Here is a 21,320-nt window from a genome sequence, read left to right as displayed (position 1 = left end):
TTAATCAAGTGGTAGAGCTAGATAAACTTCAAGACACAATTTAATTCTAATCTGTGAAAATGGAACTACATGTGCAGTAAATGAGTTTGGGATGAATAAATCTATTGGTAATTAATCCCTAATTCTCTTCAGTTAAGTTTTTCATTTTTAAAGACATCACTGGCTTTCTTTTTAAAAGATGGCCTTTGGCTAACAGAAAGATACTTCGTTCAATTCTTGGTCAGTAAGTCTTGCCTGGGAAGATAAGACAGGGTATTTTCTTATCTAAATTCGTTAAAATTACTCATTCAAAAAAAGGATTTTAAATTTTTAACAGAGAGATGTCCAAGTATGAAATATATTATGCTTAGTGAATTTAATCTTTTCACTGTTTTTAATTTAACTCAAGATGTAAGAAGCATGAGGAACCAATTAAGTGGTATTTAACAACTGTATACCACTTAATGTCTTTTTTAAGGTGCCAAACTCTCAACTTTATACCTTTTCTGATATGTATCATTCACCTCAAGAGAAGATAAAATTTTTTCTTGCATTTTCAAAATAGAAGCAGAATAAGCTCCTAATTTTTAATCTTTTTTTTAAAATGACTGTTCTTCCTATCATAGTTTATTCTGAAAATTGCTTACATGTCCTATTTTTGGAGCAGCCATTACATTTTATATTTATAAAGGAAAAATGTCCTGGTATTTATTTAAACTTATCAACAATAACTTAAAACTTTTCTTATCACCTAAATTGCTGTAAATCTTAAAATCTAAAATCTTAAAAAATCTGTACAATATTACCAACAAAGTATTCTGGTATAACTACAAAAAAAGTATAAAAATATTTCTAATGATACGTCTTTTAGCCCTTGCTTCAGAGTAAGTAAGTGTAAGGAGCCAATCTACATGAGTAGATTGAGTAGCAATTACCATATTTCATTGAATCCAAGATGCAAGTGACTGAAAAAAGCACCTTTATGTTCCGCTAAGAGAGAAAGAAAAAAAAAAAAAAAAAAGGCTGTCAATTATTTACTGATTGATACCAAAATATTTCCAATTTCAGAGTATAAAAATGTGGAAAAATGTGCATCTCAAAATCAATGAAATGTCATTTAATACATTTCTAAACACTGTCTATTAAGTTTTTCTCATTCTTATCTTTCACATAAATAAGGCATGATTTAGTTAACCAAAGAAAACTTTATTTCTGCCACACATAACAACATATTACTCTAAGAAACAACTACTATATTAATTTTAGCATTAATGTGTGGTTGAAAAACACATGTCAACAATCCTATTCCCCAGACAAAACAATGCTGCGTACAAACTATCAGGTATATGAAAAAAAAGGCGTCAACTGTCCACAGGGAGTGCGTCCAGTCACATTTTCAGTCAGTCAGCTGAGGATTACGTCATTATTTAGTCTTTGTTCTGTAGAAAGAACACAACACAAGTATGAAAATCATCACCTGAAAGGAAAGAGCTGTTGTATATAGTATTCTTAAAATGTTAGTTGTTCCCGTATTTCAATATACCCAATACTTAATCACAGATGCCCCCAAATAAGCAAAACCAAACTTACTGAGAAGGATGATGCAAGTGGGTACTAAATTTTTGGAGGGAAAATGCATACAAAAATCATGCATGATTTGAGGATGACACCTTTGGGTTTTATCCCTACACACCAGGCTGATTGAGTGGGGGCTTATATTTGTCTTCTTAACCATGAGTCCAACTAGAGCATGTATGCTAAAATATTTTGTTCTTTTAGGTAGCTAAACTTAATTTAACCATAACTGTTCAATCATAATTGAGAAACAAGGATAAAGTTCAGAGGGATTTCCCTCTAAACAGTATGTCAAGATACAAAACAGAGGAAGTGAAAAAAGTGATATAGTTGTACAAACTATTTTATGTGATTAAAAAAAGAAGGAAATGGACCTATAAACACACACACACACACACACAGATCAGGATGCTCTAAAATACTAAGATTTGAGTTTTCCTCAAATAGAAAGAGAAACATATTTTGCACATCAGATTTATCTCAAAATAGAACTCAACAACTTTCAAAGTGATATTCTTAGACCACTTTCTTCTCCGATTTTCTAGGCACAATTCAGTTAAGCTTATTTCTCAGAGACTAAAAGAACTAACCTTCATAAGCGGTGTTTGTGTTCTCTTAAAATTAAAGAAACAACTGAAAAAATGTACCCTCCTGTTTCCCAAAATCTTCAGTGGCTACAATCATGTAAAATTTAGGAAAGTCTTCATACTATTTTACGAACCTTAAAATAATATATTTAATATACTAACAGAAGAGGTGAATTTCATTATGAAATCCACAGTAAATGAGGATTCAAAGGAAAAATAAATAAAAAAGCCGTGCTACAACTAGAAGATATTCAAAACCACTACAGTTCATTATGTCCTACTGTTTTCAACTCATCTGACCCTACTGTATCTTTGTGCTGAATATGTATAACTGCTCAACAAAGGGAAAAAGGATAGATTTGTATTTCATGACTAGTCATGCTGAAGAATACGCACTTCCTCTAATTAGGGAACTGGATGAAGTATAACCCTTAAACATGGTATTTTAAAGCTTCATTCTCACACACCTGCTGGCCAGAAGGCGGTTTTGTACCATTAAACTTAATTTCTGACCGTTTTGGATGAGATGACATAAAAAGTTTCAATGAAGTCACCAATACATGAGTTTTAGCTCACACTTGCAAAGTATTTTAAAATTTTATTTTATAAGGAATTTTGCTGACTCATTTTCTCTCAGTAATCCTGTGGAGAAACTCAGCCTCAGAAAGGTTAAGATAACTGCCAAATCACAGTTAAGTGTCAGAGATGGAATCCCAATTCCAGATCTTCTGATTTTAAGTCTAATATCCTGTATACTGTATAAATAATTATTGTATAAAAGGCTCACTCATAGGAGTAATTTATATATTTTCCCCATATTAAGAAGTTAATATTGTCCTCTTTTAAGGACAAAGATTCTTTGAATAAGAGTAAGAATTACTACCTATGTTTTGAAAGAGTCAAAGACATGAATAAGCAACTTTGCATGCTATTTTAGAAGACAGCTTGTCTAAAGAGAATTCAGTTCTTAACATTTTATTTGTAAACACAAAAAACTGCTTTAAGAAAGCCTTGTTAATTCTTTTTCACTGGCAAATTTAATATTTCAACACTGTATGAAGTAATGGGAGTGGATTTTATAATATTTGAAAATATTTCTAAATTGAGATATGCATAATGGCCCAATGGGCACTTCCTATCGACAAGTGCCTTCTGCAAGAAGGAAGTAATCATGTGACTTGCTTCAGCCAAGGAAAAGTCATCTGCAGTAAGGACCCAGACAATTCATTCTGATACTTGAGAGTTCTCATAACTGGTCAGAAAAGAAATCCTCATGAAAAGAAAACTGCTTTTGAGCCAGTAACTTCAAACTGAATCAGATGTGCTTACCAGCTGCTGTTATTTGACCAGCAGTGGACTTGTGAAGTGGGTGTGTATGTGGAAACAGGGGAAGCACTCAGCTTCCCCAGAAACTCAGAATTCATTTCCAGAATAAAAAAGTGAAAGAGTTGAACAATGCTAACTTTTAATAATGTTTCCCCAAACTGTGGAGATGTGAACTGTCCTATGTATAAAAATTTAGGTTTGATTTCTTAACAGTAACAAAAAAGGCTTTCATAAGGCTGTATGTAGTATTATGTATAACTGACAAAGAGTTTTTGGTAAACTGTCAAGGTTATTTTTGAAATTACACATGTACATGAATGTGTAGTTTTAATGCACTTATTTCTGAATGTGTAGTTTTAATGCACTTATTCACAAATATGAGTCCAGAAAAATACCATTTAGGTCCAAAAAGATGCCTTATAATTGACTCTTGAACAATGTGGATGTTAGGTGTGGTGACCCTCTATACAGCTGAAAATCTGCATATCGCTTATTGTGAACCCTTTTATAAATGTGAATCTTTCATATCCACAGTTCTACGTCCACAGATTCAACCAACCTTGGACCCAACCAACCTCAGATCTAGTGTTGTATTACTTACTACTGAAAACATCCACATGTCCACCGTGGATACATGCAGTTCAAACTTGTGTTGTTCAAGGGTCAACTGTATTAGATACTGCTTTTTAGGCATTTCACTAATGCCTGTCAAGACATACTTTATAAAGACTGTCATGGGCATGCTAAGTCACTTCAGTCGTGTCCGACTCTTTATGATCCCATGGACTGTAGCCCATCAGGCTCCTCTGTCCATGGGACTCTTCAGGCAAGAATACTAGAGTGGTTTGCCATGTCCTCCTCCAAAAGACTGTCATAAATTACCTCAATTCATAACTTAAGATGTTAGCTAAAAAAATCTTTAGAAGTCTTCTAATTTTAGAGTTTATGTAACCATACAGTGAAGTCCAATTCTTAATATCTAAAACATTCACACACATACACAAATACTATTTAATTTTCTAAATTGAAATCTGATTTTATTTTACAGAAGGACAAAAACATTCTCCCAATAAACATAAAAGGCTTTTTTTTACGTTTAAAAAGTCCAAGTTTAAAAAATATATTGTAAAAATTATCTGCAAACTTTTAAGTCAGTGTTTTTAACCAACAACTTCTAAATCCCTAAAAAGAAATTCTATATATATTCCTTTCATTATACTATTTAGCCAATGTGTTTTAGAATTTATATTATAAAGACCTTACCTAAAGAATCAGTAAGTTCTTTGTCGTTTGTTAGATTCTTCTCTTGGGGAGTCTGCCAACATAACTTTGAGTCTGACTCCATTCAGGATCTTTCCATGTAAAGTTGTAATTGCATCGTTAGCACTTAGTCTATCGGCATACTTGGCATACCCCACATTTTTTCCTGACACAAGGTAAACTTCAATCAGGCTACCAAAACGACTGAAAGTTAAAAAAAAAAAAAAGAAAGAAAAAGAGATCAACTGAAACTGTTAAGCATAGATGCTCAACTCTAAAAGTCAGGATCCATTCTGGACTGTTTTCACTCCTTTCCGCACATCCAATCTAGTACGTGTCACTTTTTCTTGTTAAACATTTCCTCTATCAGTTAATTTCTCTTCCCTCTCACTCAGGTCATTTTCCTCATTCTGAGGAAATTATCTTTTTCTTAGTTTATTCTAATATCTTCTTCAACAAAGGTCTGTATAGTCAAAGCTATGGTTTTTGCAGTAGTCATGTATGGATGTGAGAGTGGGACCATAAAGAAAGCTGAGCACCAAAGAATTGATGCTTTCAAACTGTGGTGCTGAAAAGACTCTTGAGAGTCCTTTGTACTGCAAGGAGTTCAAATCAGTCAATCCTAAAGGAAATCAGTCCTGAATATTCATTGGAAGGACTGTAACTGCAGTGGAAACTCCAATACTTTGGCCACCTGAGCTGACTCATTGGAAAGACCTTGATGCTGGGAAAGACAGAAGGCAGGAGGAAAAGGGGACAGCAGAGGATGAGATGGTTGGATGGCATCACCGACTCAATGGACGTGAGTATGAGTAAGCTCCAGGAGATGGTGAAGGACTGGGAAGCCTGGTGTGCGGCAGTCCATGGGGTTGCAAAGATTCAGATTGGGCAACTGAACAAAAACAACAACAAATACCTTCTTCACTAGTTTCCCTGCACCCTGGGCTTATCCCTCTCCAACCCATTCTCTACCCTGTCTTCTGAGTGATTTTTCTAAAACACAGAAGGGATCATTTCCTCCCAGAGTCCCTCTGGCCGCTCTTTCTGCCTCCAGGGTAAGGATGAACTCCCTAACAGCTTGTGGGCCTTTCTTGACTTGGGTCCCTGAGCTCTTCCTGCTCCATTTTTCCTCATCTCCTAAATGTTATATTCCCACAACCTCTTTTCATGTTCTCTCTGGCAGGAGTAACCACCCACATGCCCAAGTTTCTTCCTTGGTTAAATTATTTTTATCCTCCAAAGAAACCTTTCTTCTTCCAAGAAGCATTCTCTGACTTTCTAAAGCGGTTGCCCCTCCCATATATTTCATAGCCTGAACATTCCTTTTCACAACACTAACCTCTCTAGGTTGTAATTTCCTATTCACTTATCTGTCTCCTACATGTGAGCAGTTCTAAGAGGATAAGAACTATTAAGTCTTGTTTATATAATATTGATATATTATATATCACTTATAGAATATATATATATATTTATATAATATTTATATAATTCATATATAATTTATGTAATATGTATATTTATATTATATTATCTATATTATAATTACATATATTTATATATATTATATATATTTATATATATTTATTTAAATATATATAAAGATATATATATTTATATAATATTGTCTTGTTTATATAATATTGATATAATGTTTATTTACACAATGTCTCTGGCACTTAGCAGGTACAGAAGAGAGGTCCAAACAAGAAACAGAATAAATTAGTTAGATAAAAATCAAAACACTTGAACCACATTGCTGATATTTTGTGAAACTCTTTAACAAGTTTTCTATCTTTTAATTCACTAACATTGTTGTAAGGCAAATAGGAAAAGATCAAAAAGAAAATGTTAACGAAGTTATACTGGAAACAAGAGTCTTCCCTTTTTTAATACTTATTATATATAACAGTAAGCATTACAATCAAGTAATTTTTTACTCAATGTAATTATATTATCCTTAAGGATCCAATAGCGTGCTGACAAAATAGAAGGTGCTTAATAAACACTGTTCAGTTGAATTATAACTGCAAAGGAAAAGAAAAAGAATTCTATAGGAGAGATCTATACACATGTATTTTCTATCAAGAAACAAATGATTTGTTCATTATATGTATGTAATTTACAAAATAATACTATATGTTTTATGTCTTCAAAACAAAATAGAAGGAAATTCTGTGTGGGGATTTAAGACATATAAATAACAAAGAAAAGGAGATAACTAACAATCTATTTTTAAAGGTGATATAAAACCACAGACTTTTTACAGCCACAGAACAAATCATCTCCACCTGAGAGGTACTGGACACAGGAAGTTTCCAGATTGCAAGAATGCTTAAATGTCTAGTTTAAATAAATTATATTATTTTAAAATATTTATTAAAATTAAAACAAATTGTGTTTTGGCTGCTCTACACAGCATGTGAGATCTTAGTTCCACACCAGGGACCGAACTTGCATGCCTTGCATTGGAAGCATAGTGTCTTAATCACTGGACCACCAGGTAAGTTCTGGTACGACTCTGCACTTCCAATGAAGGTGTGGGTTTGGTCCCTAGTTGGGGAACTAAGATCCTACATAATGCGTGGCCAAAAAAATCAAAACAGTTTTAAATAGTAAGGTAAAATAAAATATAACTCTATGGAACTGAAATCTTACCAGAATATATCCTCTAGTACATCTAAAGGCAAAGGATGTGGATTAAACACGATAAAAAGTCTTTCCTTCACAGGAGTGTCAGGAGGAGCTTTTTTTTTGCATGATGGTAGTGCAACATCCGTCTGAATTTGAGGCAGCTGTGATCCAGAACTTCCTCCAAATTGCTAGTGGAGAATAAGGTTCAAAGTGAGAAAAAGAAAAAACCGCACTTTAGGGATTTTATAATAAGTCAAGAGCTAAAAATAGATGTGTTATCATGGCACCTATGTGGTCTTGAGAAACCTGTATGCAGGTCATGAAGCAACAGTTAGAACTGGACATGGAACAACAGACTGGTTCCAAATAGGAAAAGGAGTCCGTCAAGGCTGTATATTGTCACCTTGCTTATTTAACTTATATGCAGAGTACATCATGAGAAACTGGATAAAGCACAAGCTGGAATCAAGATTGCCGGGAGAAATATCAATAACCTCAGATATGCAGATGACACCACCCTTATGGCAGAAAGTGAAGAGGAACTAAAAAGCCTCTTGATGAAAGTGAAAGAGGAAAGTAAAAAAGTTGGCTTAAAGCTCAACATTCAGAAAACTAAGATCATGGCATCTGGTCCCATCACCTCATGGGAAATAGATGGGGAAACAGTGGAAAAAGTGTCAGACTTTATTTTTGGGGACTCCAAAATCACTGCAGATAGTGACTGCAGCCAGGAAATTAAAAGACACTTACTCCTTGGAAGGAAAGTTAGGACCAAACTAGACAGCATTTTAAAAAGCAGAGACATTACTTTGCCAACAAAGATCCATCTGGTCAAGGCTATGGTTTTTCCAGTGGTCATGTATGGATGTGAGAGTTGGACTGTGAAGAAAGCTGAGCACCGAAAAATTGATGCTTTTGAACTGTGGTGTTGGAGAAGACTCTTGAGAGTCCCTTGGACTGCAAGGAGATCCAACTAGTCCATCCTAGAGGAGATCAGTCCTGGGTGTTCATTGGAAGGACTGATGCTGAAGCTGAAACTCCAGTACTTTGGCTACCTCATGCGAAGAGTTGAGTCACTGGAAAAGACTCTGATGCTGGGAGGGATTGGGGGCAGGAGGAGAAGGGGATGACAGAGGATGAGATGGCTGGATGGCATCACCGACTCGATGGGCATGGGTTTGGGTAGACTCCGGGAGTTGGTGATGGACAGGGAGGCCTGGAGTGCTGCGATTCATGGGGTTGCAAAGAGTCGGACACAACTGAGCGAATGAACTGAACTGAACTGATGTGGTCTTTTACTGTATCTCTGAACACTTTCTTACACAGGTAATAAACAGAGGCCACATTTATTTTATACCCTAATGGTGTACTGTCACGTTAAATTCTTACCTACTTACCAGCAATTGCTGCTGACTTGGGTTATTCCACACCATTGATGCAAGCTGTGCAGCTACCATCTGCGTTGCCATTTTTCTAAGGAGACTGGAGATAAGAACAGGTAATTTACAGAAAACTAGAAATACTCAAGTCTCTCAACAATAACTTGCTTTGCATGACTTCCTCACCTGAGAGGTCAATTGTTTTCTATTTTTATTCTCCCAGTCATGGCAAGCACACCCAAAGTTTGGCTTTAGACTAGCTCCTGGAATGGTACTTACTCTGTGGCATTACTCCCATCATCAATGAAGGAAACACCTATTCTATTCCCAGGAGGGTACTGAAATCCATGTAACTTGTATTTTGCATAAATAGCTGATGCTACATTAAAATACTGAACCACTCCATGACCTAGAAAAAAGCAGAGAATATATGGGAATTAAAAAGAAAGGAGATTGAATACCTAGAGTCTGTGTTGTCACAAAGATAAAACAACACAGAAAGACACTAATATCACAACATTAAATAATAAATAATCAAATGTATCAGAAAACAAAATTCTTTTATATTAATACACGTGTTCAACAGTCGTGTTCCTATAAAGCAAAATAAAAACCAGATTTTCGTAAAAACATGAATATAATATTTTTTTAAAAACAATATCATTAGCTTAAGTTCTATCCAAAGAATTTAAAGATGCTGACTTTTCTTGTATGACAGAGATACACCTTAAAAACCAACGAAGTTTTCTTAATATTTCAATTCTATGAAATAAACTTCAAAATTCTAAAATTTTCCGTATCATACTGAGTACGAAATGAAATGAGAAATGATATATGAAAAGAATATACAGTCATCTTGGCTAGCTGAAATGACGTAGAGAGAAAAAGTGATAAATGTATGAAAACCAAAAAGTAGGGAATAGAGGGTTTCGGATCAGGCTCACATATTTCACATTCTTTTGAAGAGCGTTTTTGGGGGGGTGAGGATAAATTGGGAGACTGGGACTGACATATAACACTGCTATATATAAAACAGACAGCTATTAAGGACCTACTGTCTAGCACAGGGAACCCCACTCAGCACTCTATAGTGACCTATATGGGAAAAGAATCTAAAAAGGGTGGATACAGGTACATGTTTAACTGATTCACTTTACTGTATGCCTGAAACTAACACAACATTGTAAACCAACTGTCCTCCAATAAAAAATTTTTAAAAGTGCCACTGGAAAAAAGCCATTTTAACAGACCACAGTACATTTACAAACAAAAAGACATTATTTTACCATAGTTAGAATAAGGATCTCGTTGGACTTCACAGTATTCCAAGCCTGGTACTATATCAAAAATGCTGAAAAGCTGCTCTTCAGTAAAAGGAACCCTTGATACAACTGACAGGCGTTTGGAGATAGCTTCCTGGCCTCTGTTGTCATTCTTGTCAAAACTTGAAAATTCAGATTGTTGTTCTCCAACAATACAGAAAAAAAAGCAGATCTTTACATTTCTATTCAAAGATTCATTTAACATCTTAAGTATCAGAAAATAAAATGAACTGTCATTAAGTCCTCTGCATTGATTTAAGGCACCGTTTTCTGTAGGATGCTGGTCATCAGCACTATCAGCAGAGACAGGATGAGAAAACAGACAACTCCCCCCATTTCCTCGCCTCTGTTCAAAAATGCAAGCAGAAATGTGTAGTCTAACGTCACAGGAATATGCTTACTATGCAAAACTGCAAAATATGGCAAGTGTTTCACCTAAAAGGACGTTTATGCTAAATAACAGTTACAGGTCTCACTACCATCATACATTTCCCCCCTTTTTTTAACTTTTACTTTTATCATTCTGCTCTTTTCTCTAACCCTAATTTTAAAGCATCAGTAATTTAGGCATAAAATTTTAGGATTCATACTGAGGGGAGAGCTATGTAAGTTTTCCAGACTTCTTGATCAGCAACTCAATCAGATAGGCAGCAACTCATCGTCACATAACGACAGTGAAATAGTGTAACACTTAGATAATGCAAAACTAGCCATAAAAAAACCGTAACTGGAAATAAGTTAAAATAAATGTTAAAGAATAAGGACATTAGGGATCATGACCAACTTAAAAAAAAATCCTATAAATTCTTTTATGTACTGTGTGAGATTTAGACTGCTGATAAAAGAATATTAAAAAAAACCCCCTCCAAATCAGACTGAATATTTACTACTTATACCATTAAAATAAAGATAGCCTACTTACCAAATGAAAACATATTTACCCTAGGTTCATGTCCCAAAGTCTCCTGCCTCATATTACTATAATAATCTTGTTCTGAGGATTCAGATGATTTATTTTTAGGTTCAGCCAAGATTGCCCTATAACCTGAAAAAGACAATCTATAAATTTCAAACTTTATAGCAAATTTAACACACTTACAAATATATTCAACTGCTACTGCTTGATTTAGTTTTATAATTGTATAAAACAAAATCTATACAAACAACCATCTCCACCAGATTTACCTATTTTTTTGTTTTTTTGAAAGATAGCAAAGAGTAAATGAGAAACAGCAAGAATCCCAAATTTGGGATTAAGAATCCCAAATCCCACAATCCCAAATTATGGGTCAATAGAGACATGAAAGACCAGCAATTCTATCCTATCCTTTCCAGTCAATCAATCAATCCCTACTACAGATGACATCAATTATCATCATTCATTCACTGATCAATCAGTCCCTATTGCAGATGACATCATCATTCATTCCCTCAGGCTTCTCAACATCAAAATCTAACAGTGCTTCTTCATACCCAACCGGCATCAAGATTCTTCCTTTGAAATGTACTTAGAGGATGCTACCTTTTACTCCAATTTCCCTGTCTGTTTTAAAATTATATTCTCTTCAGTTAATTACAACAATCTTTCGACTGATCTATTTGCCTCTGGGTTGAGAGTTTTAACCAGGTGTCTAAAAATGAGCTTTATGTGTATGCACACGTGGGCGTATTTCAAAGGGAGAAGGTTCACAGCTTTCACCACATTATTCAGTGGCTCCAAAAAGGATAAAACCACCTTTTGAATTCTTTCTCTGGAAATTCACTCTTGATACTGTGCTTAGATCACCGATCCTGAAATAGTTTTTGCTATTTTTCTTCTCTTGAAGCAATCTTCAAGGGAAGTTCTAATGTGGACTAAGCTTGAACTTTTCATAACCTCCTGAATATGGTTCAAATGTACCTAGATTACTTTCTCAACAGGAATAACAAAGTTTACTCAGATTGTTGCCTTCACACTATAAGGCAAAGATATTTATTTCTAAATATTTTATGTCTTTACTAACGTCGCTTTCATCGTCTGTCCTGGCTACTCTACACCAGATGCAAATTCTACTCCAGATGTATTTTCATGCTGTACTGGTGCACTTGTTTTTCACCACTGATAGGCAATATCACACACTTTTAAACATTTTTTCATTTGGCATATTTTTATTGAGTCTACTCTAAATGACAAAATCTTTGCTAGAGATCTCAGTAAGTCTTAACTGAGGGCTCACTACTATACTGAGAACTACTAAGAGTAGTACTAGGTACTTGGGGTGACAGAAACTGATAAAGAAGACATATACCTTGCTTTCAAAGAGCTTAAAAAAATCCTCTAACTCTTCAACTATTTTTTGCCTATTAGATCTTGACTATCCAAGATAATTTATAGCTATAAATTTTAATTTATGGCTATTAAATTTATAACTATAAATTCCTTAAACGTCAGGGTTGCTATATAAATTCCAGTTGTATCTCTCTAGTTATATTGATGAATATACCATAGGCACTCAATTAATGCTGGCTGGTTGATAAATTTAGCAGGATCTAAGAGAAAATTTTGGTGTGTAATTTAGGATTAGCTAAGCGTTCTACTGATTAACAATAATTATTTCCAGTATGTATTTATTTTATAATATTCTGAAACCCACTAACTGAAATAAATATTCTACATCTCATTTCTAAAGCTCAATATAATCAGAAGTATGACAACAAAGAATATCTTCTTGGTCTCTAAAATTCGAATTCTTCAGAATGTACATCAATAACAGTAATGTCACTCTAGCTTCAAATTAACCCAATGTGCATTTACTTTCCAAAGCTATCAAACTTTAAAAATCCTATCTTTATTAATTATATATTTATTAGTATACTTACTTCTATTTAGGGTTTAAGTCATACACAAATATTACAGACTTGAATTTCTTTAAAATACACAGAATAAATATTAAAAAAAAACAAAAACAAACCCAACCTGAAAGGGTTAGTCAATGTTTTTAATTTCTAAAATTCTAAAATAATTTAATAAATCCTAAAGCCCTGTAGGAATACTAACGAAACTAGGACAACAGCATTTTCACTTAATGAGTTAATGCAGTTGCTTATATTTTTCAAGACAGTGCCTCAATGAATGCTTAATAATAACCCCCAAATTATTTTCATCCTAAGACTGTATATATTTAAATTACCATTGCTGAGATTAAATTAGCAGGTATGGCTATTAGCACAAACAACTATTCAGATAATTAGATTAGCACTTTTTCAAATAACAATGATAAATGAACACATCCTTACTTCGATCACAGTTTTCTATTGCTTGGGCAGCTTGTGATGGTTTTAAGTATCGAACGTAGCCCAAGCCTTTACTTTCTCCAGTTACTTTATTCTTAATAATGCTGCAATACTCGATATCTCCAAACACCTATGAGAGTTAAAAGAAATGATCTTAGAGGAGTCAAGATTAATAAACTGAACTAACTTAAAATCTGTTTACTGATCTTCTTGCTTGCTAAAAAAAGAAAATAGAATTTATAACTATTTTTAATAATGGAATAAGTATGTCACAAACTAATAAGGTGCTAGAAAAATAATCTTAATGATGATAAAAACCAAATAATAACATAACCAAAATAATGATGCTTTTTATTTACTGAACATTTGCTTTACATATATCACTTAATTGTTACAACAGTCCTTCAAGGATATATATGTTACACTGCTTATTTCACAGACAAGGACACTGGGCCTTAGAAAAATCAAATAACTTGCCGAAGCCATGGAGGTAGAGTAAGAATTTGCTCATGGTCTGGATAGCTTCAAAGCCTTACTCAGTGATGGTTAAGCAGAGACTCTGGAACTGAATCTCCTTTACTCAAATCTTGGCTCAGTCACTCAAAAACTGGGCAGCTGAGTTGCCCTCTCTGAGTCTATCTCCTTACCTGGTAAATGGGGCTAATAGCTGTACCTACCCAGAGGGTTGTTTTAAGGGTTAAAAGAACAAATACACCTAAAGTGCCTATACAGGGTCTGGGACATAGTCAACACTCAGTAAATATTACCTATAATTATTTATCTGCCTTTTAACATAAACATAAATAAATAATTATGTATTTTTTTAAAGCAGTGCTTCTCAAAGTACATCTTTAAAATATCCTGGTTCACTCAAAAAGTTAATACTCTATGTAAGAAATATGTGGTAAGTGTTTACTTTTAATGTTGGAAGAAATACGGTATATAAATTCTGTTTATTATTTATTTTACAGACACCAATTAGTAACTTTACTATATATAGATAAATATGCCATACGTGTTCACTCAGAAAAGGATAAAAGTTTGTCAGTATAGAATGTATGAACTGTTTTCTTACTATTGGGAGAAAATATGGAGTATATATATTTAGTATTTGTTATTTTTTAAGTATTTTATTCAATCCTCATTTAGGTAGGACAGAGGAAGTTTTAAAATTACTTTTTATTACTTGTTTTCCTTCTTGTTTATTGCCCACAGTGATTCAGTAGTTGCGAAGGCACTGAAAAATAATAAAAAATTACAACTCAAAAGACAATTTAAAAATTACTTTTGAAATAGTTTTTGTGAAAGTGCATCACTGCATATAAAATTCAAAGGCTAAAAAGATATTTTAAGTTGTCTCCAAATTACACTGACTACAATCTAGCTAAAGTAGCTAAACTGAGAGCTACAGGTAGTTTTTTTTTTCTTTCAGTATAACTCCTTCAAAGGCCTAATTTTAAAACATAAATTATAAAGGACAAGTCTTTATGTGAATAAGTACATCAACACGTCACAAGCTTACAGTAAATGTGAGATAGTACAGTTCATACACTGATGTACCTCTGTGAGAGGCAACAGAGACCAGTGTTAAGAGGGTGCTTTGAAATCTTCAAGACCAAGAGCAGATTCTGGATTCAGACAGCCTGGGCATGAAAAATGGCCCCACTGCATAATTAGGTATGTGACCTTATTTAAAACTCTGAGCTTTACACTTCAATTTCCTGAATCTGTATTTTTGCTAAACGGGGGAGAAACACCATCATTAATATTTTCCAGGTTTCATATATATTTTCAAAAAAATTATTTTAGTTTTAACATTTAAAAGCTAGATTGAAATAAGTGACTTAAAAAGTTGTTTAATTCTCCACCACCAATCTAATGATCTAACTCAAACAACGTAAGATTTAGTAATTGTACAACCAATTTAAGATTGTAAATTATCACGAACATCAGCTATTAGAAGCACCTTAAATTTTTCCCGTAGATCTTCTTCTGTGTAGGACTTTGGTATCATAACAAATATTCTTGTAAGTTCTTCATCTTCAACATCTCGGTGACTTCCAGATGATCTGGACTGAGCAATGAAAACCTAAGAAACAAACAAACCCCAAAGAAAAATGCAGAAATATCAGTCAACTGTTTTTCTATTTCTTAAGAATACTTACTTCATTACTAGTGTAAGATTCCTGTTAGGTTACATACAATGTGATAGGCTCTCATCAAACAACATTTTAAAGCAAATTTTATTGCAGTGACTTTTTATGAGATGACACTAATCATCACATTATGGTTTTTTTCAAAAATTTTTTTCCTTTTGTATTTAATCTGTCCTCAATGTGGGAGACCTGGGTCCAATCCCTGGGTTAGGAAGATCTCCTAGAGAAGGGAATGGCAACCCTCTCCAGTAATTTTGCCTGGAGAATTCCATGGACAGAGGAGCCTGGTGAGCTTCAGTTCACAGGATCGCAGAGTCAGACATGACTACACAGCTGAGCGACTCACACACACATATAAAAAGAGCAAGAGGCAGTGCAGAGACAGAATGTGTCCTCTGTGATTGTTGGGTGGTGGTCAACAAATGCCAGTTATATAGCTGATTAAGTGTCACTAAAATGTCACACATACTTACTTTGTTTCCTTTTCTATCAGAGACTGAGTGTCAAAATATGATCATGAATTTATCTTTTCTCCTTTTAGTTCTATTAATAATGCTTCATGTATTCTGAAGTTCTACTATTGGCTGCATAAACATTTGGAATTATTTTGTACTTTTTGACTGATATTTTTATTTTTAGGAAATTATTAATACTCTTCCTGTTGAAAACCATTTTTGTCTGATATCATACCAACTTTCTCTATCCTTTTATCAACTTTTTCTATTCTTTTAGTCAATACTTTCAACCACTTTGTATCTTTATACTTAAACTGCATCTCTTGTAAACAACACTTAGTTTGGCCTTTAAAAAAAAATCCAGACAATCCCCGACTTTTAATAGGAGCCAGTTTATGTTTAATATTGATATAGATGGATTTAAGTCTAGATGGCCATATTTTTGCTTGCTTTCTAATATTAATCCTTAAAAGAGATAACCCAACTATATTCTGGATCATCTCAGTGACCACCTGAATGACTTATGTGAACAAGAAAATTCACACAATGAACTGAGGCTCTATTTCTCTATTAGCAATTTAGATCTACTGAAATATCATCTGTGACATTACGTTATTACTTGGAGTGCAATTTGCTTTGTGGTATTGCTTTTATTTTTAAAATTGCTTTGGTTTTACACTATTCTAGAAGCATGTGTTAACTACGGTTATGGATTTGTTTATAGAGCTACGAGCATAATGGCTATGTTTATTTTTCGTAACTTGAAGAAATGTAATAGAATTAACGTAAATCACCATAATACAGGGCCCTTGAATTTCTTCTGTCTTCTGTCATTGAAGAGGGGCTATATACCACTCAGTGGAGAAAACCTGAACCTCTGAAATTCCAGAGTAGGAGGCAGTAACTAAAAAACCAAAGAATTTATAAATATTTTAGAAATCCTGAAAAAGAGGGTCATTATATTTGCTTGGAAAGCAGCTGTCACAGAGGTGTAGAACCTTGCTTACAAGATATAGCTGGAGCCATCCCTAGAGAACATCCACTTCCATGTTACTCCTTCAATAAACATACCAAATGCCATCAATAAACATACCAAATGCCAAACACTGTATAAGGTATTAAGTATAGAGTACTGATTAACATAGAAATAGCCCACTAGAAAGTTAGTCCAGTGGATATATTAAGTAATGGATGGTCTGTAGGGAAATACAAATAGGGAACCTTTAAGTATATGAGAAGACACTAGGAGAAAAAAAGTCTCAAGTACTCTTTGTGACTGTAGTTGCCATCAGATCACAAGTTTCTAAATTTTAGAAGACTGGAGCATTTCAAATTTCTGATAGAGGAGACAATATCTAAGTAGATATGTATAATAATTAACCACCTACCTGATGATTTCGCCTAATATTTTATTCTTCCAGTTTCTAGGTTTTACCCTTTTCCTCAAGATAATATAGTTGATCACTTATTGGACTCTCATTTGTACAATCCTTTATGGCTGTAGGCCTGTTATTAAAATTTTCTTATTTATCTTGTAGGACTTTTGAAACTTTGCAAAAGCAAAGTACATGAAGAAAACTGAAGCTGAATTAATTTAACTGGAAATACTGAAAAACAGAAAAAAAAAAAACCCCACAACAATACAGTGGAACACGGTGGGCACTGTGAAGAGTGAACTTAGACTGTCCAGCTAAGCACTGTAGCCCAAAAACCCTCTGGCTGAAACTGAGTGGGCAATATGACAAACAAAATTTAAACTTTGTCTTTGGGAACCATTTAATTTCTCTGTGGCTAAAAGGGAAGGATACATTTTAGTGCTGAGACTTTCACTTCTCTTGTAGGAATTTAATCAAGGAAAGAGGGGGACTATATGTTTCAAATTTGGGGCATTTTGGAAAGCTTCCCAGGAGATTGCTGTGGTTATATTCAAAGTACAGAAATTCTCTCTGCTAAGATCATAATTGAAAGAAGATGAAAATTATCAACCAAGTGCAGGAGTCAACAAACTTCAACTTCCTGCTTTTCTATAGTCCGAAATCCAAGAACTGCTTTTACATTTTTTTGAGGGTTGTTAAAAAACAAAAAGAATGTATGGCAGAGACTGTATGTGAGTCACAAAACCTAAAATATTTATTGACTCCTTGTAGAAAGTTTGTCCCCTCGATTTTATATGCTGTGGCCTTGCACTTAACTTCATTAATGATCTGTTTTGACTTATTTCAGACGGTTTAGAAGGTGGGAGGAGATGGAATGCCTACTGTCTAATGTGTTTGGCATTTCCCGGCTCCTCTGTTTTCTGCTAAAGGAACTATAGAGAAGAGGCTGTTGCTATGGATAAACATGGTACAAGAGGGCTTATCTTATACCAGGCACTGTGCTAAAAGGATAGATTAAATCAGATAACCCTCAAAATCACCCTTCCTGCCATGTGTCAGTATACTAATTTTACAGATAAATTAGATGTGGAAACTAAATATAAATACTACCAAAGTGAACTAGGAGTATGACAAGAAGCATTTAATAATAAGACAATTTACACTATCATCACAATGATTTGGCTCGTTTTCCGCTTTCTTTTTCTTAATTTGGCTCTTTTTAAGGCAGTTTACTTTGATCCGCTTTCAAAGAGAAGTGACAGTAACAAATAATATGACATTAATACCTTCACAAAGGGGTTTATTTATAATTCGTAAAAATTACAAATTTTTACGTGTGATAAATAGTCAATAGTAGTAGTTTTAATTACCCGCACTTAAATATTATATACATGTATACTTTTGTTTGGTACTGGGAAAATGCCTAACTTCAGAGGGCCACAATTAAATCTACTTTTATCAAGTTGTTAAGCACATTACCGACGTGGGTAAAAGTAGAGTTAACTACTTTTACACGTGGTAAACCAAGACGTCTGAGAGAGGAGAGTAACAAAAGTTCTCATAGCAGGTCACGGTCGGAGTTGGGAGCTGAATTAGTGACGGCGGGAGTGGGGCAAGGCCCAGCCACCGCAGCTCTCCGCCCGAGGAGCCGCAGAAAGCTGGCCCGACCCGGAAGAGGGTGTTCTCTCCGCCTCCCTTATCTCCCGCACCCTCCTGCAGATTTTCGCGCAGGGAGGTCCTGGGAAACCCTCTTTGCAACGCAGTCCTTCCCTCGCCTCGCCCCGGACCGCTCCCGCGCGCGAATGCACTGCCCTTCCCGCACCCCGAAACCGCTCCCCTGCGCCCCCCAGCCGGGACATCGCGTCCCGGGCACCCGCACCTTGATGGGCTTGGTGTCGCTGGGGGTGAGGCACTGGCCATGCATCTCCTCCATGGCCCTACAGGCCTGCGAGCTGCGGGCAAACTTGACGAAGGCGATGCCCTTGGACTCCTTGGTGTGCCTGTCCCGCACCACCCAGATGTCCTGGATTTCCCCAAACGGCGAGAAGCGATCCCTCAGCACCGACTCGGAAGTGTACTTGCTGATCACCAGGAAGATGCGGCTGTTGGGCGGCTCGTCCAGGTTGTCCACGCCCGGGCGGAAGCCTCCGCCGCTTGCACAGCTGCCCGCTTCGTCCATGGTGCTCCACCCCGGAGCGGAATCCAGGCTCGCACCCCTTTACTCCTCTAGCTCCAGCCGCGCCAGCCACGACCGTCGCACCACACCCAGCCGTTGCCGGTCCGGGGTCCGCTTCCGGAGGACTGAAAAGTTTGGCTCCCGGCGCAGGCCGGACGCGCAGTGAGACGGCTTCCGGGGTGGGGTTGCTGGGCGGCCTGCAGCGCGCCCTAGCGGCCCGGGGGAGCCCGGCGCAGTCCAGGCCCCCAGTCCCGTGGAGCCAAGGCCCACACTTCAGGTGTGCGACCCTGGTTCCCTGTTGCTAGAAGAGCCCTGTCTGGTGGGAGAGCTTTCCTGTTGCTGGCTCTACCCATCCTCTACAGCCCATGGACTCTTCCACCAAACCTGCCATCTTGGTCGTAAGCTCACAAGAACAGCTCCATAGGACTAAGTTAAAACTGTTCAGCTTTACTGCTGATCATCTAACTCCAGTCTTATTGTTGAGAAGATTGAGATGAAGAATGGGGGCCCATCGCATACCAAAAGGCAACAGAAATATTAATACAAACAGCAGAGCCCTAACCAGAAAACAACTCCATCTTGGTGTGTGCTAAGTCTCTTCGGTCATGTCCTGCTCTTTGCAACCCTATGGACTATAGCCCGCCAGGCTCCCCTGTCCACGGGATTCTCCAGGCAAGAATACTGGAGTGGGTTACCATTTCCTACTCCAGGGGATCTTCCGGCCCCAGGGATCAAACCCACATCTTTTTTGTCTCTTGCATTGGCAGGCAGATTCTTTACCATCAGAGCCACTGTACTCGATTCCCACAAGCAACCATGGGCGGTTTGAGGGCAGAAAAAATGCAACACGCAACTGTGGAGCTAGGAGAAATGTGAAAGCTGGAATGAAAGTGTTAGTCACTCAGTCCTGTCAGGCTCTTTGCAACCCCTCGGTTCTCCTGTCCATACAATTCTCCAGGCAAGAATACTGGAGTGGGTTGCCATTCTCTTCTCCAGGGGATCTTCCCGACCTAGGGTTCCAACAGGAATCTCTTGCATTGCAGAAAGATTCTTTATCCTCTGAGTCACCAGGGAAACCCTAAGGTTCAGATTAAGTGGGAAATCGGCACTGACTTCTAAAGCTTGCTGTTAATGGAACTTGAAGACCTGGGTCGCTATGAATGAAAACATATAAATACTGTTTATTGTGTACCAACTATAATCCAGGCTCTATATCTATTGCCTGGAGAATCCTGTGTACAGAGGAGGCTGGTGGGCTATAGTCCATAGGGTCACAGAGAGTTGAACATGACTGAAGCGATTTAGCACATAAGCAAGCTTAATTAATTCATCCTTTCTATTAGCTCAGAAATGTTTTTGACTGTCTGCTATGTGTTGGGCACTGTGCTATGAGTGATATGTGTTAAATGATTCTCTCCTTACTTCATGAAATTAATAGATTGGGCTTCTCGAGATAGGATTATTTGAGATAAGATATATGGGACGAATAGCCTAGTGATCAAATGAGATGTGTACAATGTACAATAGACATTTAATTTCTTATTCCATTTGTCTATGGTGTACACTCTTCCATTCTTAATATTGTATAGTTGTATGATGGCAACTGAGTTAGGGATTCTGGGTTCTCACTCAGGCTTTAGCACAAAATTGATACAGCTTCTCCTTGCATTACATCCCACGTCTGTAAAATGAGGGATCTGTTTACATTGGAGCTTAACAAGTTAAGGAAATACCTTAATTTTCCACTTCTGTTTATCTTGCCCAGACCAGTCAAAGTGAAGGAAAACATTGTTGTAATATAATAATTTTTTGATGTAAAGAA

The 21,320-nt window shown here is 36.1% G+C and overlaps 1 protein-coding gene across 1 annotated transcript; it reads right to left on the bottom strand.

The window, feature by feature from the left end:
- Positions 1 to 1,164: 1,164 nt before the first annotated feature.
- Positions 1,165 to 19,630, bottom strand: RBM45 (RNA binding motif protein 45). The gene is made up of 10 exons (XM_065931821.1): positions 19,202 to 19,630; positions 15,302 to 15,424; positions 13,339 to 13,465; positions 10,985 to 11,107; positions 10,027 to 10,206; positions 9,020 to 9,149; positions 8,759 to 8,843; positions 7,386 to 7,549; positions 4,731 to 4,931; positions 1,165 to 1,418 (listed from the first exon to the last, which is right to left on the bottom strand). The coding sequence occupies exons 1-9, from the start codon at positions 19,499 to 19,501 to the stop codon at positions 4,739 to 4,741; spliced, it is 1,425 nt and encodes a 474-aa protein (XP_065787893.1). The 5' UTR covers positions 19,502 to 19,630; the 3' UTR covers positions 1,165 to 1,418; positions 4,731 to 4,738.
- Positions 19,631 to 21,320: the final 1,690 nt, after the last annotated feature.

The sequence above is a fragment of the Muntiacus reevesi genome, chromosome 3 (genome assembly GCF_963930625.1).
Source record: "Muntiacus reevesi chromosome 3, mMunRee1.1, whole genome shotgun sequence".
NCBI classification, from domain to species: domain Eukaryota; kingdom Metazoa; phylum Chordata; class Mammalia; order Artiodactyla; family Cervidae; genus Muntiacus; species Muntiacus reevesi.
The sequence above is the reverse complement of the archived record's forward strand: the minus strand, read 5'-3'. Positions and strand labels throughout refer to the sequence as shown.

Excerpts from the sequence above, each read along its gene's own strand:
- RBM45 (XM_065931821.1), bottom strand. The coding sequence starts at position 19,501 with ATGGACGAAGCGGGCAGCTGTGCAAGCGGCGGAGGCTTCCGCCCGGGC. Across the intron at positions 10,207-10,984 it reads GGTAAATATGTTTTCATTTG|AACAACAATCTGAATTTTCA; the intron begins GTAAGTAGGCTA and ends GTATTGTTGGAG. Across the intron at positions 9,150-10,026 it reads AGATCCTTATTCTAACTATG|GTCATGGAGTGGTTCAGTAT; the intron begins GTAAAATAATGT and ends GCTTTTTTCTAG.